At 42.0% G+C, this 19,070-nt stretch overlaps 1 protein-coding gene across 2 annotated transcripts in view; it reads right to left on the reverse strand.

Moving 5' to 3' along the window:
* DCTN4 (dynactin subunit 4) overlaps positions 1–19,070 on the reverse strand; it is a 778,985-nt gene that overhangs the window by 521,317 nt on the left and 238,598 nt on the right. Inside the window, exon 6 of one of the 2 annotated variants that reach the window (XM_044069396.1) lies at positions 8,207–8,227. The exons of the other annotated variant lie outside the window; for it this stretch is intronic. Coding sequence (XP_043925331.1) covers positions 8,207–8,227 — 21 coding nt within the window. The remainder of the gene's footprint in view (positions 1–8,206; positions 8,228–19,070) is intronic. 2 annotated transcript variants of the gene reach the window in all.

A 19,070-nucleotide genomic window follows, 5' to 3' on the forward strand; every position in this document is an offset into this window, starting at 1 on the left:
TACGAGGAGGCTCTTCAGAAGGATATTCTGGGGAGACCTCGGAAGACTGGGGACAACTCATGGAGGTTTCCTGAGTCTGTGAGTCTGCTGTATTGGATGAGAGAATGTGCTGAGACTGAAGTCGGTGCTTTAGGGGGAAGAGTGTCAGTATCACTGGTTGGAACTGAAGACTTGAACAGAACACTCCTCATCACCTCGAAAGCCGATCCTCCCGGCTCCGAGAATGCCCCCCGCTCTGAAGGTGCAGAGGCAGTCCTCGGTGCCGAGGAGATAGGCTCCGAGGCAGATGTGGGGTCTAAACTCATCCAAGCCAAAGCACCGAGAGGTAGGTTCGGAACCGAAGAAGTTAGGGTCCAAGCGTCCCCCTCGGGCCCGACCGGAGAGCTTAGGACCCTAGACCCCACAGACGGCACCCAAAGGGGTCAGTGCGGATAATGGAACTGACAGACCAACTGAGGTAGCTGGAACTGACCTTTCCACGACAAGTGGCACAGACATTTCTGGCTCCGATGCGCCAGAGTGGCTCGCAGGAGCAACATTGACCGGGTGTACGGGCACATTAGACTCTGGAGCAGACTGGGAAGGAGCCGAAAGTAAATTTGCCAGTGCTGAAGTCTGGAGTAGTCTGTGCACCACTCTCTCAACGTTCTCATCAAAAAGGCTCCTAGAGGACCTGGAGGATAAAGTGGGGGACCTAGATCATTGAAAAATAGGCGATCTGAGAGTCAGAGACCGGGTGGAGTTCAGCTGACCGGCTCCGAGACACAGACTCGGTTATCGGCTCCGAAACTCCTGGAGCCAAAAAGTACAGTTGTGTACCTACCATAAATGTAGATGTTCGAGGGTATTCACTGTTGCAGTCAATACACTTGGGTTATCCTGCTGGCAGGCTACCCGCAGTCGGCCAGAATTCCAAAGTCTAGGTCCGGCATTGGTTGCTGTCACCTCTTCCCTGACGTCAGTTCGCCAGGGGTATAAAAGATGCAGCCGACGCCATTTTCTTCAGTTTTTCTTGCCCCAGATGTCAGGTGCCCCCAAATAGGTAGGCTGAAAACATTATGCCAAAAAAACATGCATGTACTAAAATAAACATTTCCGTCATCTACAACCAAATACACCACATAGGTTGTATAGAATAGAAAAGTACAGAAAAGTCCCAGCAAAGAAAAGGGGGATGGTGGGTAGGTAACCTGGACTGCTACAGTGAATACACTCGAACATCTACATTTATGGTAGGTACACAACTGTACTATGTTCATCGTGTTTCACTGTTGCAGTCATTACACTTGGGTTGAATCCCAAAGCTGAGGTTGGGTGGCTGGGCCTAAATAAGATTAGGAGAGGCTACCAGGCCCTGCAGAACTGCAGTGGCAAAGCCTACTCTGGATTTAGAGTAGAGAGGTAAGTGGTAGTGCTTGGTGAAAGTGTGAACTGAACTCCAGGTTGCAGCCTCTAAAATGTCTTTGGTTGGTACTCCTCTGAGGAAGGCTGCTGCTCTGATAGAATGTGGCCTAATGCCCTTAGGCACTGATTTGCCATGTTGTGAATAGCAGAAGCGAATGCAGTGTCCTATCCATTTTGAAATAGTCTGCTTTGAGATGGGCTTTCCTTGTGATCCTGCAGCATAAGCTACAAACGCTCTGTTTTTCTGAAAGCTTTTTTTTGTCCGAGTAGAATCGTTGCTGTCTGCGTAAGTCCAAAGCGTGTAGAAGTCTCTCCCCTTTATTCTGGGGATTTGGATAGAATGTTGGCAAATGAATGGTTTGGTTAAGAGCCACACTGGATACTACCTTTGGCATAAATGTTGGGTTTGTCCTTAGAGAGACCCTGTCCTGATGAAAAATAATGAAAGGTTCCGCTGCCATTAATGCCTGTAACTCTGAGACTCTTCTTGCTGAAGTTATTGCTAGGAGCAGAGCAGTTTTCCATGATAAGAATTTTATATCAGCTGTATTGGCTGGCTCAAAAGGAGGCAGTGTGAGTTTTTCTAAAACAAACTTGAGGTCCCAAGTAGGTATTGGTGCTCTCCTTGGGGGTCTTATGCTTTTTGCCCCTCTGAGGTACTGTCTTAGTGGATGAGAGAAAATAGGAGGTTCCGTATTGTAATGAGCTGAAATGGCAGAGGCATAGATCTTAATTGATGAGAAGGATAAGGCCTTTGTCCAGCATCTCAGTTAGGTATTGTACAATCTGAGGTATATTTGGAACAAGTGGTTCGAGTCCTTGTGCCTGGTTCCAAGCACAGAATCTCTTCCATTTTTCTGCATAAGATTTCCTAGTGCTGGGCCTCCTACCTTCTAAAATGACATCCATAACAGCTTTAGAGAGAGGTGTGGTCTGAGTGGCTATACTATCTGCCATGCAGCCAGATTTAAGGTTCTGAGTTGACTGTGCAGAATCTGATTGTTTTGTTGAGTCAGATGATGAGGAATTTGAGGTAAAGGCCAGGCTGGGCCTTGAGACAAGCTCTTTAGGATTGGGTACCAGTGCTGGCGTGGCCAGTCTGGGGCAATCAGGATCATTTTTGGCTTCTCTTGTCTGACTATTAGGAGCACCTTGGAAAGAAGGGGCAGTGGAGGAAAGGCATAAACTGTCAGGGTTTTCCAGCTGAATGATAGAGCATTCATTTTCCATGCTTGTGAATGATAAGTTCTTGTGCAGAATCTCTGTAGTTGGCAGTTGTGAGGGGAGGCAAAAAGATCTATGTCTGGGCATCCCCATTTCCTTGTTATAATGCTGAAGACCTGTGGATTTAGTTTCCATTCGTGAGGATCCATGAGATTTCTGCTTAGTTCGTCTGCCAGTGTATTTTTCGTTCCTGGCAGGAATTGTGCCTGCAGATGTACTTGATAGGTCAGTGCTGTGTTCCACAAAGTCATGGCTTGCCTGCAGAGGGGGTAGGAATGTGTGCCCCCTTGCTTATGTACCACATAACTGTGGTATTGCCCATCTTTAGTAATAGTTGTCCTGGATGTAGTAGATCCTTGAAGGCTGTCAGGGCATTCTGTACAGCTAGCATCTCTCTTTGATTGATGTGAAGATGCATTTGCTCCTTGGGCCACGTGCCCTGAATACATTTTCCTGCCATGTGTGCCCCCCAGGCATAATTCGATGCATCTGTTGTTATTGTCTGCCTGGCTGTGGGTAAGGTGAAAGGCTGTCCCTTGTTGTGGTGACAGGCCAGTGCCCACCATCAAAACTCCTGTTGCAGGCAGGGAATTAGAGTTATTAGTGTTTCCAGGCTGTGGCAATGTTGAGTCCAAACACTTTTAGATACCATTGTAGTTTCCTCATATGCAGTCTTGCATATGTAATTAGTAGAATGTAGGATGCCATGAATTCCAGGGCCTGCAGAATTTTTCTTGCAGGGAGCTGGGTCTTTGTTGCCATCATTTGAAAGTAATGAGTCCATTGCCTTTGCTTGTCTGGCGTGAGATAAGCCATCTGGGCAGTTGTATTTAAGCTTGCACCCAGGAATATTATCTCTTGAGAGGGCACTAGTTTTGATTTCTTTTCGTTTACTGTGTACCCTAGGCAAATTAGTAATCTTTTTACAAACGCCAGATACTTTAGTAGAATGCCCTTGCTGTCTGCTTGAACAAGGTAGTCGTCCAAGTAGGGATATATTTGAATTCCTTTTTGTCTGCAAAATGCAATTACTGGTGCCAAGCATTTTGTGAAGACCCTGGGCGCAGTAGATAAGCCAAAGGGCAGTGCAGAGAATTGGTAATGCATTGAGCCAGCTATGAATCTGAGGTATCTTCTGCAAGATTGTCTGATTGGGACAAGCAGGTATACCTCCTTGAGGTCCAAAGTAACTAGCCAAGCCTCCTTGCCCAGCATGGGTAGAAGCTGCTGCAATGTTAACATTTTGAATTTTGGAACATCCAGGAAAGTATTTAGGATTGACAGCTCCAGTATTGGTCTCCAGGCTTTGTCCTTTCTAGGTACCAGGAAAAGTCTTGATTAAAATCCTTGTCCTTGTTCTTGCTGTGGTACTCTTTGAATAGCTTTCATGTCCATGAGAGCAGAAATTTGTTTTTGTGCCTCTGCCCATTGGTTTTGTGGCAGGTCCGGCATACCTTTTGATTTTGGAAGGGTGTGAAAGTGGAACCTGTAACCCTGAGAAACAATATTCAGTACCAATTTGTCCTGGGTGATCATGTGCCAATTTTGTGAGAAAAGTGCTAGCTTTCCCCCTAAGGGTGCTGCCAAAAGGTAAATGCTTGGCATTTGTAGAGGAAAGTCATTGGGACTGTTTCCTATAAGGTTGTGATTTGTCTTCTCCTCCTTTGGGGGCTGAAGCAGCCCATTGTTTAGATCTGTATGAGCCTTGGGGCTGAGATCTGCCTCTTGGGCGTCTTTATCTGCCTCTTTGTGGCCTGTCTGACACTGGAAAGGACCAATTTTTTGAAGGCCAGTTTCTATTAAACCTAGGTGGTTGAACCTGTAAGAAATCCTTTACTGTCTGCATTGATTTTGCTTTATCTTCCATTTTCCTTAACACCTCTTTTGCCTTAACACCAAACAAAGTATCATGCTGTAGTGGAGCATCCAATAATTTTACTTTAACATGTTCAGGTAAACTTTGTTCTTTCAACCAAGCATGCCTTTGAATAACAGAGCCTGTAACTGCGGCTCTACAAGAAGCCTCTAATGAATCAAAACCACATTGCAGAGTATGCTTTCCCACTTGTTCAGTTGCATGCAATAAATCCTGCATTTCCTTATTGTCAGGACATTCTGAGTTTGTAAGCATTTTCTGTTTTAACAAAGACATGAGGTACTGTTGATATTTAAGCATATGAAACTGGCAGTTTAAAGCCCTTACAGCTAAAGTAGCAGAAGTGTAAACCTTTTCCCCCATCTATCCAGAGCTCTAGAATACCTATCAGAGGGAACAGGGTTTTTTTGCAGTGGAAGCCTTAACCCCTTTGGGACCCTGAGAAATTGTTTCTGGGTTAGCAGCAGGGTTTTTATAAAGAAATGTATGACAGTCTGGGACCCTGTAGTACCTGTCTGGCTTGACTGGTGCAGGGGGTAAAGAATCAGGAGACAGACTGGATTCAGAGAAAACAACTATATCAAGCACAGGGGGGATTAGCCAGGGGCCTGTGCTGAGGCAATAAAAGAAAGTCTCTGAGCTTTTTCTTGGATTTTGAATAATCCTGGCTCTCCCAATTGAAATGCTCCCTCATGGTGTGCAAGGTTTCCCCAAAAGAATAATCCTCAGGTGGAGAGGCTGAAGGTATAGATTCTTCTGCATCAGAGTCCTCATATGGAGGGAGAGAATATCCCTGATTTGAGGAGGAATCAGAGGAAATAGAAACCTGGTCAGAGTAGTCATAGTCAGTGTCTTGCCTAGGCCTTTTATCAGGAGGGGAATGGGAACCCCTGATCAAAGTAATTAGGTCCTCGGCCATTTTAAGCATCTGTTTCTTTGGTATGGATGACTGTCCAGGAGAATGCTGTACTTGTTTCTTTGTCTTTAATGGTGTTTTTGACTTTGCCTTGGCTGCTGTAGTGGACTTAATAGTAAGCTGTGAAGGTCTGAAAACACCCTCAGAAGCCGATGCCTGCTCAGCGGCTCCAGACTCATCTGAGGGAATAGTTTCCGAAGGCCCAATACCTTGAGTTTCCAGAGGCCTACGTGTCTCCATGTGGGAGTCGGATACGGCTTGTGGCTCTGAGGTAGCGGGTGTCAGGGGCTACGAAAGCACCTCACTGAGAACCAGCGAACCAGCGACTGGCCTGGAAGAGGCTTCATCGTCGGCTTTGGACCTCAGATGCCTGTCCTTTTCCTTGTCGGTTGTTCCGACGGCATTATGTAGTTAAACCTTCGGCCAAAGTAATGTAAAGCAAAATCAAACCGACGCTTAATAGTGCGTTTGTTGAATCTAGCACAAAACCGACAACTAGTAACGTCATGGTCAGGGACTAGGCAAGGAATACAGTAAGAGTGAAAATCCTTATGAGGTATTTGCTTCCCACAAGAAATACAATTGTTAACCTTTACTGACATCGGTCTGGAGCAAGAAAAAGTTTCCCCAACGGGGTACTTAGCTTTATTGAAGACTTTGGTTCTGAAATTCGATTTCGAAAATCTCAGGAGTCGGCTGACCGGCACTTGCGAACTGCTTTTGCTTCGGGCACCGCGCAGCAAGAAAGACTGAAGAAAATGACATCGGCCGCATCTTTTATACCCCCGGCGCACTGACGTCAGGGAAGAGGCGACCGCAACTGATGCCGGACCTAGACTTTGGAATTCCGGCCGACTGCGGGTAGCCTGCCAGCAGGATAACCCAAGTGTAATGACTGCAACAGTGAAACACGATGAACATCTGATTGTTCCACATCAGAAACCTCTGTCGGCACAGAGACCAGTGGAGCCGAAGAGAATGTAGTCAGTTTGGTAATTCTGTCTGACGACACCGAATGAGTGGGAGACCACCTTTTTGTGGATTTGGCTTTGTCTTTCTTGGAAGATGGTGACTTAGAACTGGAGGACGAAGAAGCCAACTCATCCTCAAAAGAATGCTTTAACAGGCCTTTCAAAATAAGTTTGTTCTTTCTCTCTTGAAGAACATGGGGACTAAAGGCATGACAAAATAAGCAAGACTCTTGAAGGTGAATAGCACCTAAACAGTAGACACAAAGATTATGCCCATCTGTCAAAGACATTTTCTGGGCACAATTAGTACATTTTTAAAGCCCGACAGTTTGTGGTCCTTAGTATCCTTAGACATTTTTGTACACTGATTAAACACCAAGCCAGAAAACAAGTAAATAGTTAACAGGGACTACTTCTGACTAAATGGTTAGTCCTGTGGTAACAACAAAGACATAGGACTAGGTCCTCTAACTTAAACGTGCCTAGCCCTAAGAGAGGAAGGAAGTAACTGACAGAGGACTAGGTCCTCTAACTTAAATGGGCTTAGCCCTGTAAGAAGACACAAACAGAAGCGAGGACTAGGTCCTCTAACTTAAATGGGCCTAGCCCTTGGTGAAAAGAGAAACAACAATTAAGTAATTAGCACAGCAAAAGAGAGAGAAAGCGATGCAGAGATATAAACAAAGGCCAATGGTAGGCCGGCCAAACAGCAAAACAGCACAAATAGAGCAAACAATGCCAACAAATTGTCTAAAACAGACACAGGTTATGAAATATTACTAAATCAGTGCATACAGTTACTTTAGGAAGCAACAACTAGAAAAACGAGTAGAAAACGTTTCACTTAGCCACGGCCAAGAAGAAGCACATCTGAGCTCAACGTGCGGCAAACAAGATCTGGGATATGTTATTGGTGCATTATGTCATACCTCCTAGTCACGAGCCAACCAGAAGATTTTGAGCTAGAGATCTGCCGAGTCGGAGCCGAGGTTCGGCTCCGAACCCAAGTGCAAAAATGAAGGCGAGACAGGACTACAGAACATCAAACACTTTTCCTGGTGATCCTTGTGTGGAATTTGCCTTCCATAGTCATATTTCCCTCTCTTGGATGACAAGTACAGTAATTAAGAGAAGCAAAAAGAAATGGAAGGGTCCCAAACAGGGTATTTATCTGCCCAATGGTTAGGCAGCTGTACTAGTCGAACATCTCATAGACTAGAAGAAGTTCTAAGGTAATTCATGCTATTACGCTCCTCATACCTTTGGGGTTAAGTCATCTCACTGTCATACAGCACAAGAAACGCTCCCAGGCTTGGTACTCTGGCTGGAAGTACAGTTGTCCTTAGCAGGATATCCCATCAGTTAGTAATACTGCAACAGTGATCTTGGAAGGACATTCAAAAAGCTGCTTCAGTCATCTTATCACAGTAGGGATGTGAACCAGAATCTGAAATGGATTATACATCAGTACACCAACTTACAAGAGGACAAAACTTCATCTTCTGACATTCAGGAAGAAGGAAATCATGTTAAATCCAAGTGTGTGTATATTCCACCTTTTCCCGTCTAGAAATAACACTTCATAAGTCACTTAATGAACTGAAAAACATTATTAAAGCAAGCTAATACTCAAAAGTGAACTAATTCACAGCTAACAGAGACTACAACTAAATAAATGATTAGGGATACCACTTCCTTATGTTCATGTCTCCTGTTAAAAATAATTTTCCAGTAAAGACAAGTGGAACTATCCATTAACTATCTGCTTCATCTACTAATAAAGTAGTTTAAAATAAATAGTGAATATGAACTCACCGCCACATGAATTGTATGTTGCTGTATACCCATCCCGGCAGGCAGCATGAAAGAGATAAAAGTTAACAGTGAGCAAGAGAAGATTATCAAACAGTATCAGAATCTCAACTAAAACATAAAATAAGCAACAGAATGTTCTCTGAAGAACTGAAAGGGCAGATAAACTGAAATTTCCCTATAGCAGGAAAAAAAGTCATGTTACCCTACCATTTTGGTCTCGTGAAAATACAGACATCCTAGTTGCGGAAAAGCCTACACAACTGCAAACAAGGAGTTACTCAACTCAGAAGGCACCTTAATACACTGATGTGGGTTTTTTACATGATATTTACTGCATATAAGCCTTATTCCATTGCAGACTAGGTTTAAGAATCCTACCCAATTTCCCTAAAGAATTACACTACACAGTGGATATTATGTTTTTTTTCTATACCTTCTCACATACCTGCAAAATGAGGACTGCCTGCTGTTTAACTACCTCATGCTGAATTCCTTGATCACTATTTTCTACAGGAAATAACTGCCTGTGTAGTTTTTAAGTATATGCAGACAATGTCTTGGTTTACAAAAAATGAAAAAACTGACAGTGGAGCTGTTGCAAGTTCTCACCTGCACAATTAGCCTCCTACAAAAATAATTAATTTTTTCACTGGATTGAGTTTTCGACAAAACTATTTTGTGTACATTGTGAACTTGACAATTCATAGTGGAAGCACATATTACAGTCTTACAACTTGGTATCCAACTACAATTATGCTCTGTCAACAACATATTGAATTTCACTACACACAAAACAAATTTACCTTTGTTACTGTTAAAAGCCATCCAAGAAAACATGAGACTAGTTCTGCAAGCAGAATCAGCTTGGTGGTTTGGACATACAAGGTTAAGTTGAGATATATTCCGCTATCCATTGAGTAACTTAAATAAATGTGTCTACCCTCTACACTTCTACTGAACAGGTGGTCTAAATAGTTCCAAGAATGGAAATTTCTGATAGAAGTTTTCAATCACTTAACAGGCTGCATGATTCACAACCCCTACAATAATAGAAACTCAAAGGGGGAATACACAATGGGATAAGTTATGAGGGTGAAAAAAAAACAGGCTTTACCACACTACTATGGATATTGTATAAAATAATTTCTCTTATGAAATTTCACAAATACGGTCCATTAGCAATATTTTAAAACACTTGCCCTAGTGACAGTTGTGTTGGCAGCAATCTAACCAGGGAAGATCACAAATCTCCATCGCCAAAACGTCTTCAACTAATCCTAAGGGAATCACAAGCACTTCAAGCAAGCTGAACAATATAATCTCCCAAATGAGCTTGAACCATTACCTCCTCCTAAATGCCATGGTTAGACAGACCCTCTCGGAAGCATCATGGGGGGGGGGGGGGCAGTAAGTGATCACACAACCTCAAACTACTCCTCCCAACTCAAAAGAATGTACAGTTGTGCAAGTAAACTTACTGTAACAGTTGACATTTGTATGGTCACTGCTGCAGTAGCCTTAGCTATATGGGTTATATCCTGCCAAAGATAAAACAGCCGTCCAGCTTCCAAAGCTTCAGGTCACCTTTCATGCTGCCAAACTGTCAGCTTGAGCTGAGCTCACTAGAAAGACAGGTCTGGGCTCTAAGCCCTTCACAGCTTTCATGCCAAAAGGGAGAGGGAGGCTAAGTCCTGCATATCATTGCTAGAATCTCCTTGTGTTCTGACTGAGAGTGCTTCTCAAACAATCTGGAAAGAGCTGATAAGTATATTTTTGGCACTTTAACTGTTCAGAGTTCTGCACTCTTTATTTTTGCTTGACTGAATTATTTATATACTTGCTGGCAGAATTTAGTTTTCTGATCTTGCTGAATCCCCCCTCCCACCCTTTTGCAGTTGCCCGGCCCTACTGTAAATTTGATCTGGGACAGTCCTCCCAGTCCCATCTCTTTAGCTCATTCGACCGAATACAGTGATCATTTGGGAAGGCCAAACCCCTTAGTCCCTTCATGTTGAATTATCTTCTGTTCCTGCTCTCTCCCTTTTTACTTTATAAAAAAAGGCACTTTATTCACCTGCTTATATTTTCTAATTTGTGTTTCTTCCTACTACTCTGTTACTTCATCTTGCTTTGTTTTTTCCTGCTACTTGCTGCCTGTTCTCTAAAGTGTTCAACTGCATCTTTTCTGTTGCATTTATTACTGCTTGTTTATAGCCTGTCTAAATTGTTTAGTGTTATTCTTAAGTGTTACTCTAAGCTCTTAGCTTTGGTTTACGTACTTGGGCTTTAGGCCCACCCCTTAGCTCTCCCTGACCTTGGTCCTTCACATTCTGACAAATATGGATGGACAATTTCCTACAGTTTCACCTCCCAGTCTGGTTGATATGGGCATCCTGAGACAGTGTAGCAACTGCCTCATGTACATGGACAACCATCTACTACTACCACCTATGTACCATCTACTACTACCACCTATGCCCCAAAATCCGGACAATACCAAGAAAGGAGGGGGGGTATCCATATTCATCAAGGACACCCACACCTCAAGACTGGTGGCAACGCACGATGCATCGGAGACCATCCAGGTGCAATTAACCATAGACAAGACTGCTCTGCAAATTGTAGCATGTTACAGGTCACCCTCACAAACTCAGGAACCTCACATGGCCTTCCTGAAAACACTAGAGGGGATAAATGTATCACCAAACACCATCATACTAGGTGACTTCAATTACCCTAATATAGACTGGGAACACTACTCAAGCCCAAACACCCTAGCCCAAAAGTTCCTGGAATTCATAAACTCAAATGCCATGGAACAACTAGTCACCATCCCCACAAGAGGAGATAACATACTTGATCTCATCATCACGAACATGGGAGCACAATGTTCTACACCGGAAGTATACCCCTCACTGGTGAGATCAGATCACAAACTAATCTCGCTGGAGATCCTCATCCCACCCCCACCTGAAATAAAAAAGACCACAGTAAAGAACTTCTCAAAAGCCGACTTCACACTTCTAAAGACTAGTGTGGTCTCCTTTAAGGCACCCGAGCCATGGAAAACAGTACTCAAACCGCTGAATCACTTACAAATGCCTTCTACCAGCACCTGCAGGACTGCATGGATAAGGCAATCCCAAGCAAAACAAAGACTCTTTGTACCAAAGGCAAGCGTCCAGTCTGGTGGACCCCAGCCATAAACAAACTCTACAACAAAAGGAGGAAGCTACTACAAGATAGAGCAAAATCCTTAAAAGGTAAGACACCCTTGATCACTATAAGTAAAAACTAAGAGCTCTCATAAAATCATCCAAAGCAAATTTGAGAGAAAATAGCTAAAGACTCAAAAGACAATCATAAGGCCTTCTTTAGCTATGTTAGAAACCTGGGAGGAAACTCCCAGATATGCTCAGAACTAGTTCAAAATGATGTGAAGATTACTGATCCTACAGACATTGCCAACATACTGGCTGACAGGTTCAGTGCAAACTTCTCCCCTCCCCAAAAGGAGAGATATCTATACCAAACGATTGCAGCCCCCAAACATCTCCAGCGCCCAAGTGAGAACTGCTCTCCAAAGCAAAAAACACAGCATCCATGGAACCTGATGGTGTCCCCGGCTGTGTGCTCCACGAACTCAATGAGGAATTAAACCCACAGCTAGGACAGCTGTTTAATCAAAGTCTTACCTCTGGATACGTACCCACGGAGTGGCGCACTGCAACTGTGGTCCCACTTCACAAAGGCGGTGCCTCCACCGACCCTGGAAATTACCGCCCATTAGCTTGACAAGCCTTATCTGCAAAGCCATGGAGAGGATCATAATGGACCTCATAAATAAAGACATAGGGAATTTGCAGACTTTGGATCCAACCCAGTTTGGCTTTGTCAAAGGCAGATCATGCCTTTTAAACTTGGTTGACTTTTTCGAAACAGTCACCAAAGCCATTGATGAGGGAAAGGCAGTCCATACAGCCTACCTCGATCTGGATAAGGCCTTGATACAATACCCCACTCGGGTATCATTGAAAAACTCATCAGCTTAAATGTTAACCCATACATCACAAGATGGGTTGCAAACTGGCTGAGTGACAGAACCCACAGGGTCAGAGTTGCTGGCGCCATGTCAGACTCAAAGCCTGTCACAAGTGGTGTCCCACAGGGCTCAGTCCTGGGCCCACTCTTGTTTGGCATCTACTTTTCCGAAGTACAAGCAAACACAGGAGGGTTATGGCTGACAAAGTTTGCAGATGACTGCAAACTGGGCGCCATAGTAGAAAACACATCTGACACAGATATCCTACAGAAGGGTCTCACAGAAACGGATAACTGGTGCCGGAGCCACGGCCTAAAGTTAAATGCCAAAAAATGCATAGTCATACCCTTCGGGAAAAACAAGGTTACCCCTAGCTACCAAATAGGTGGCAATCCACTGAGCACAGAAGAAGTTATCAGGGACCTGGGGACCCAGGTTGATAGTAGTCTGTCATTCGACACCCATGTAGCTAAAGTAGTTAGGAAGACCTTCCACATTGCCCACCTTATCATGAAGGGATTCTCATCTAGATCAAGGGAGGTCATAGTCTCCCTTTACTCATCACTCATCAGACCAATGATTGAGTACAATGCCCCATTCGGAATGTATCTGACTCTACACTTGCAGCAGCTGGAGAGGCCACAAAAGTTCCTCACCAAAAGGATAAAGGGTCTCAAAAATCTGTCCTATGCTGCCCGACTGAAAGAACTCCAGCTCTATTCAGTCGCCACGCTTGCTCAGAGGTGACCTTTGCCTAACATACAACGCCATGTCAAACCCAGATTTGATGAATATGCTTCACCTCAAAAAATCTAGATCCATCAGAGCCACAAGGGCGGGAGACTTAAACCTCGACACGGCTATTAATAGGACGTGCTGGAGGGATAGATTCATCACCCAAAGACTCCCTATGCTGTGGAACAAAATCCCGGTAACATGTGAGGCAGAGCACCTCGCTGGCCTTGTTCAAGAGAAATCTTGACCAATGGATGGGAGATCGCAGATATACCCCAGGGATTACCTCAGTGTCACTGCTCGACAGAGGCACAGCAAAATAATGGGTATAGTTCCCCATACTAAAGGGGTGGCGTAAGCCACAAAACAATGGGCTAGGCTTGTAAATGCCCTCGGGCAGATAGCCTAGTATGAACCTATGAACCTATGAACCACAATTTGTGAGGGATGCAATTACATTAGGAACCTAAATTCCAAGCTCTCTCCCCCTCAAGCCAGTATATCTGGCACCGAAAATGCTGTCAACACAATCACTACACCTCAAACACCACCCACACCTACACAACACACACCTACATATGCGGAAGTCCTCCACATAAACATACCTAAACAAACGAGACCTCCAAGGCAAAAACACACACAATCTCCACAGCCCTCCACACCGCATACCACACAGTCCACACACCTGTGCCTCACAGCTACTAAGGCTTCACCATAAACCCAGCACATTAGTCACAGGAGATTCCACTGTGAGAGACACAGATGTGTCTCTCACCAGGCTGGATACAAAGAAAGTCACAGTAAGTGGTCTGTCAGATGCCAGAATCCACCACATCACATACGCACACAAGTCTCTCTAACAGGTACTGTTATGACTCTGTCATAGTCCATGTTGGCGTGAATGACTTGAGACATACCTCTCTGGACTATAGGAAGAGACACATGATTGAGCTTGCTGATTATGTGTCCCATGCAGGTATGTCCAAAGCCTTAAGCAACATTCTGCCGTCACCTAGAATGATACCTCAATACAAACAGAAAATGACCGATTTTAACAATTGGCTTAGTTTCTGGTGTCATTACATGGGGATCCAGTACCTGACAGCCTGGAAAGATATGACTGACAGATCACGATGCTTTGTAAGAGATGGCCTGTATCCGTCTCACCTGGGCTTCAGGCTTCTGGCAAAGGCTCTTGCCTCCCTTATACTGCTTTTTTTTAGGAAAAGTGATGAGGTTAAAACTATCAACCTAAAAATTTCAACAAAACACAAATTAAAACTCATTACATACATGTGACGCCTCCAGGTGTATCTACAGTTATCTCCTACTGACTCCTCTAGGCTTCAATTATTGCTTGTTCATATCTGCATCAATAATGCCAAAACCATGCTATGCACAAGGTATTAAAATATTTCACTGTAAAGCACTCAATTGCATTATTTCACTTCTGCCTATTGCAGGTAAATAGACATTAACTTTTTTTTAATGAAATTTATATAGATATAATTTCCACATTTTTCCAAATATCTCAACAACCAAGTAACACAGACAGAAATCCAAGACCGACAGCCAGGCACATTGTGATCAGGGCCTAGGCAAGGAATACAGTATAAATGGAAATCCTTATGAGGTATTTGCTTCCCACAAGTAATACAATTATTAACTTTTTCTGACATCGGTAAAAAGCAAGAAAAAAGTTTCCCCAACAGGGTACTTAGCTTTAGTGAAGATCTCGGTTCTGAAACTCAAACTCGAATATTTCAGTAGTCGGCTGACCGGCACTTGCGAAATACTTCTGCTTCGGGCACCGCGCGGCAAGAAAGACTAAAGAAAATGGCGTTGGCTGCATGTTTTATACCCCTGACGACCTGACGGCATGGAAGAGAAGACAACAACTGACACAGGACACAGGACCCAAGACTTTGGAATTCAGGCCGACTGAGGGCAACCTGCCAGCAGATTACCCAAATGTAATGACTGCAACAGTGAAACATGAAGAACATCTTCATAGCTAGATGAATAAAATGTTGATGACAGTATGTGTGCAACTTGAGTGGTTGCTGAGATATTGTAAGTTGTTTAGAAAATATTACAAATGTAACAGTTACTGGGTTTACGGTGACTTACAAAGTTTGGTTTAAGATCTAGAACCTAAACAAAACACCACTATAAAAATAGTTTGCACTGAAGAGTTTGACATTTATATTTCTTTCATAACCCCTATGGTTTCAGCGATATGAACATTTGTTTGAAATGCGAGGACATAATTTGATTCTGTCAAACTGCTTAGGCTCCACCCATTGGAAGTTACAGTGCAAACTTCCTGAGCTTCACTGTAGTGAATGAGTGAAAGGTCATGCTTTTAAACACTAGGAGCCTAAACATGAAACTGCACTCATTGCAAGCATTCCTAACCCTGGAAAATGCTGACATCTGTGCAGTCACAGAAACCTGGTTCAAAGCTGCGGAGAGCACCTGAGCCTTACCTGGTTACTCATCCTATCATACATTCAGAACCCAAACTGTGGGCAGTAAAGCCAAAGGAGGTGGAGTTTCAATATACATTAAAGACAAACACCTCCAGGTTGGTCAAACAGTATGATGCACAGGAGACACTCCAGGTGCAGTTAACCACTGACAAGACCCCTATTAAAATCATAGCTAGCTATTGGCATCAAAATCTGACTCAAGATACCCAATCTGCCTATTTGGACCTGTTTGAATCTATCAACATTCAACCCTTTACCCTGACCTTGGGTGACTAACTTCCCCTTTCTTCTGCAGATATTCTCTGAATTTACTGGTATAATGGAACTGTTTGTTTCTGTTGCTGACCCTGTAAAAAAATAACTGAGTATCTTAGTACTCAGAAGGTGGGGTACACTACTGTATGTTGTGTAACGTATTGTGGAGTACACTTACAATGCACATTGTGTTCATCAGTACCACTATGTACTAAAGTGGGCAGTTCATCTATTAAAAGTAAATGTCACGTGTTACCTTTCATGTCTTTCTCTTGGTGTATACATCTATGTGGATATATATGTACACACAAACACGTATATATACATATATGTGTTACACCAGTAACATATACATGTACATATATATACATGTTACTGTTGTGAAACCAACCTTAACTGAGCAGATGTCTACTGATACTGCACATGTGGGTAACAGCCAGTATACACATCACCTCTAATTATTCCAATGTTATTGTCATCTGCTTCATAATCACCATGAATGGAAATGAGGTATTCCTCACCAAGTATTAAAGGAAATAAATGTTGGTGACTCCCCCTCAGTACAGCTACGGGCAACTGCATTCTGCTTGCTTTGGATCTTGTCCTAAAGTATCATTAGTCCTTTTCTTGTGCTATGTTAATGCGTGTGGCACCTTCGGACAACAGCATATACTATATTCTTACTACTAGGTTCCATGCGTTGACTGATTCAGCTTGTTTGGATCCCCCTTTCCCAAAAAGGTGTCTGTCATATTTCCTAACAGCTGAAATAAAGCTGTGATTCTACTTGTGGTTAAAACTGTTCATATTCTATCTGGATCCTTGCTGCTGCATCTTTCCTTTACCTACATACAAGAACACGCCAATGTCACATACTAAAACTCATGATTCACTAGTCAGCCAAGAAACATCAAAGAAACCCTGCCTGCCTTCATGAAAAATATGTCAACAATCTGTGTACTAAAATAGGTATGGTGACACAACAATCGTGTGTGTGTGTGTGTGTGTGTGTGTGTACATATATATATATATATATATATATATCTATATATATCTATATGTATATAGATATATATATATATATATATATATATAGATATATATATATATAGATATATATATATATATATATATAGATATATATATATATATATATAGATATATATATATATATATATATATATATATATATATATATATATATATATATAGATATATATATATATATAGATATATATATATATATATAGATATATATATAGATAGATATATAGATATACATAAACACAAGCACACACACACACACACCTAGTGTCACAATTCAGCTAGAAAAGTTGTGCTTTTAATGCCATGTACAGCATCAACAGATTCATAGTACTACTGCAAGCACTTCATATTACACTGACATGTCATGTCATTACTAAGGGAGTTGTATATGGCACTTTCCTATAAATATGCTACCATTTTCCATGCTGGAGTGACAGTCAAACATCCTCTACTAAAGCAGAATAAACGACAACACAACACTACAATTCTATAAATACAAACATGTATATGAGCAAAAATATATGTATGCAAGTAAGCACATACAACTTTGCAAGATACAGATGTAAACCTACATGAGTATATTCAATTATTTTCTTAATGTACATAAATGTACTTATACAGAAAAAATATATTTGCACTGCCTCATAATTCGATGTATAACGGGTATTAGCTTTGTTATTACTTGTACTATATGCAGACAATTTTTATGAAGAAAGGATTTTGTGTAGGCATGAAATATTTATTACGGTAATAATTCTATAACATAGTAATTTCTTTCTAAATATTAACTGCATGTACAAGATGGCTGAACTCAGTCAACCACCACACCCTAGTCAGAGTGGAGGATGAGGATTAAAGTAGCAAGTGAATGACCAGCACAGTTTAATAAGAAATGACCAGTTCTATTATTTATGTATATGTTTTTACATAACCCCAATATCTGCTTACACTTATTAAGCAAGTTATCAAGGGGCACATTGCCATGAACTATTTGTAGTGCATCCATCTGTAACATTAAATACATGTTTTGTTTAATGAAAGTTGATGTGGAAGGATGTTACAACTTCCTTTCAACTGTTACATTTTTGTTTTGTGGCTGCCTTTGAGGAGAAGGTAAAAGCGTGTTGCTTAAAACAAATGCATTACTTAAAACTGCAACTTAAGTATGCAAAGCAAAACCTGCTCTGAAGTGTTTGCCAAGACTGCAGAAAACACCCATCCCCCAAACAAACAAGCTGTGCCTAGATACAAAAGTGTAACAACTGGAAGGAAGTCATGAACTCCTACTATTTCAACTTGCATTAAAGAAATATTAGCATAGATGGGTTAGGTATAATGGCTGTTATGATAATCTGTGCTTTACTGTTTCCCTGTTTAATAAATGAAAGCACATATCAAAAATTAAAATAAATGTTTAAAAAAATAAATACACATCATGAGCAAGTGTAAGAATAACCTTAACGTATTACTAAATAGTACAAGTAATTCTGTCAGAAATATTAAGGAACAAACATCTTTAAGGAGCCAATGAGGAAAATGAATACAATTCATGCCAGCAGAGCAGGAGACTGATGAGGCTGACCAGGCAAGGGTGCTCTTATACAAAACAAAAAAATATATTTCCATTTACAAAAAGAAATATTGCATAATGTTTTCTGTTTTTACCTGATTTTAAGATAATTGGCAAGATAGATTTATACACAAAGATAATAGAAGGAGTAAAGTGCTTTCAGTGAACTTTGTTTGTTCTTCTTTCTGCTTTTCCCGGTCAGGGGTCGCCACAGCGGAACTCCGGTCCGCTAATGATTGGCAGTAGATTTTTACGGTGCCGAGGTGCCAGCTCGATGCCCAACCTTCAACAAAGGCACACCCATTTCACGCATGTCTTTCGAACGCCACTCGACCACGGGAAGGACATGCAGACTCCACAAAGAAGGTGCTCCAGCAGAGAATCGAACGTGAGAACCTCTTGCTGTGAAGCAACAACGCTACCACTGCGGCTTGCACTATTGCAGCAAAATCCATATCAAGTAGAAAGTTTTAAAGTACCACCATTTCATATATTACAACTACATAAGTCAGTAGCATCAGTACAATGCAAATATAAAACTCACAACCAAATTACAGTAGTATACTGACTGTTGCTATGTTTCCTTGACATTCCCCAGAATTTTGTTTTATATGAATAAAGATAAAAAGTCACAGTTAATAAATTGTGATAGTGTATAACATTATGATTAAATTTATTCTCTCCATTTTGTCTGCCCCCCCCTTTTCTTTTTCTTATTTTAAA

This window comes from Protopterus annectens, chromosome 4.part0 (genome assembly GCF_019279795.1).
Source record: "Protopterus annectens isolate FY-2018-M chromosome 4.part0, PAN1.0, whole genome shotgun sequence".
In the NCBI taxonomy this organism is placed as follows: domain Eukaryota; kingdom Metazoa; phylum Chordata; order Ceratodontiformes; family Protopteridae; genus Protopterus; species Protopterus annectens.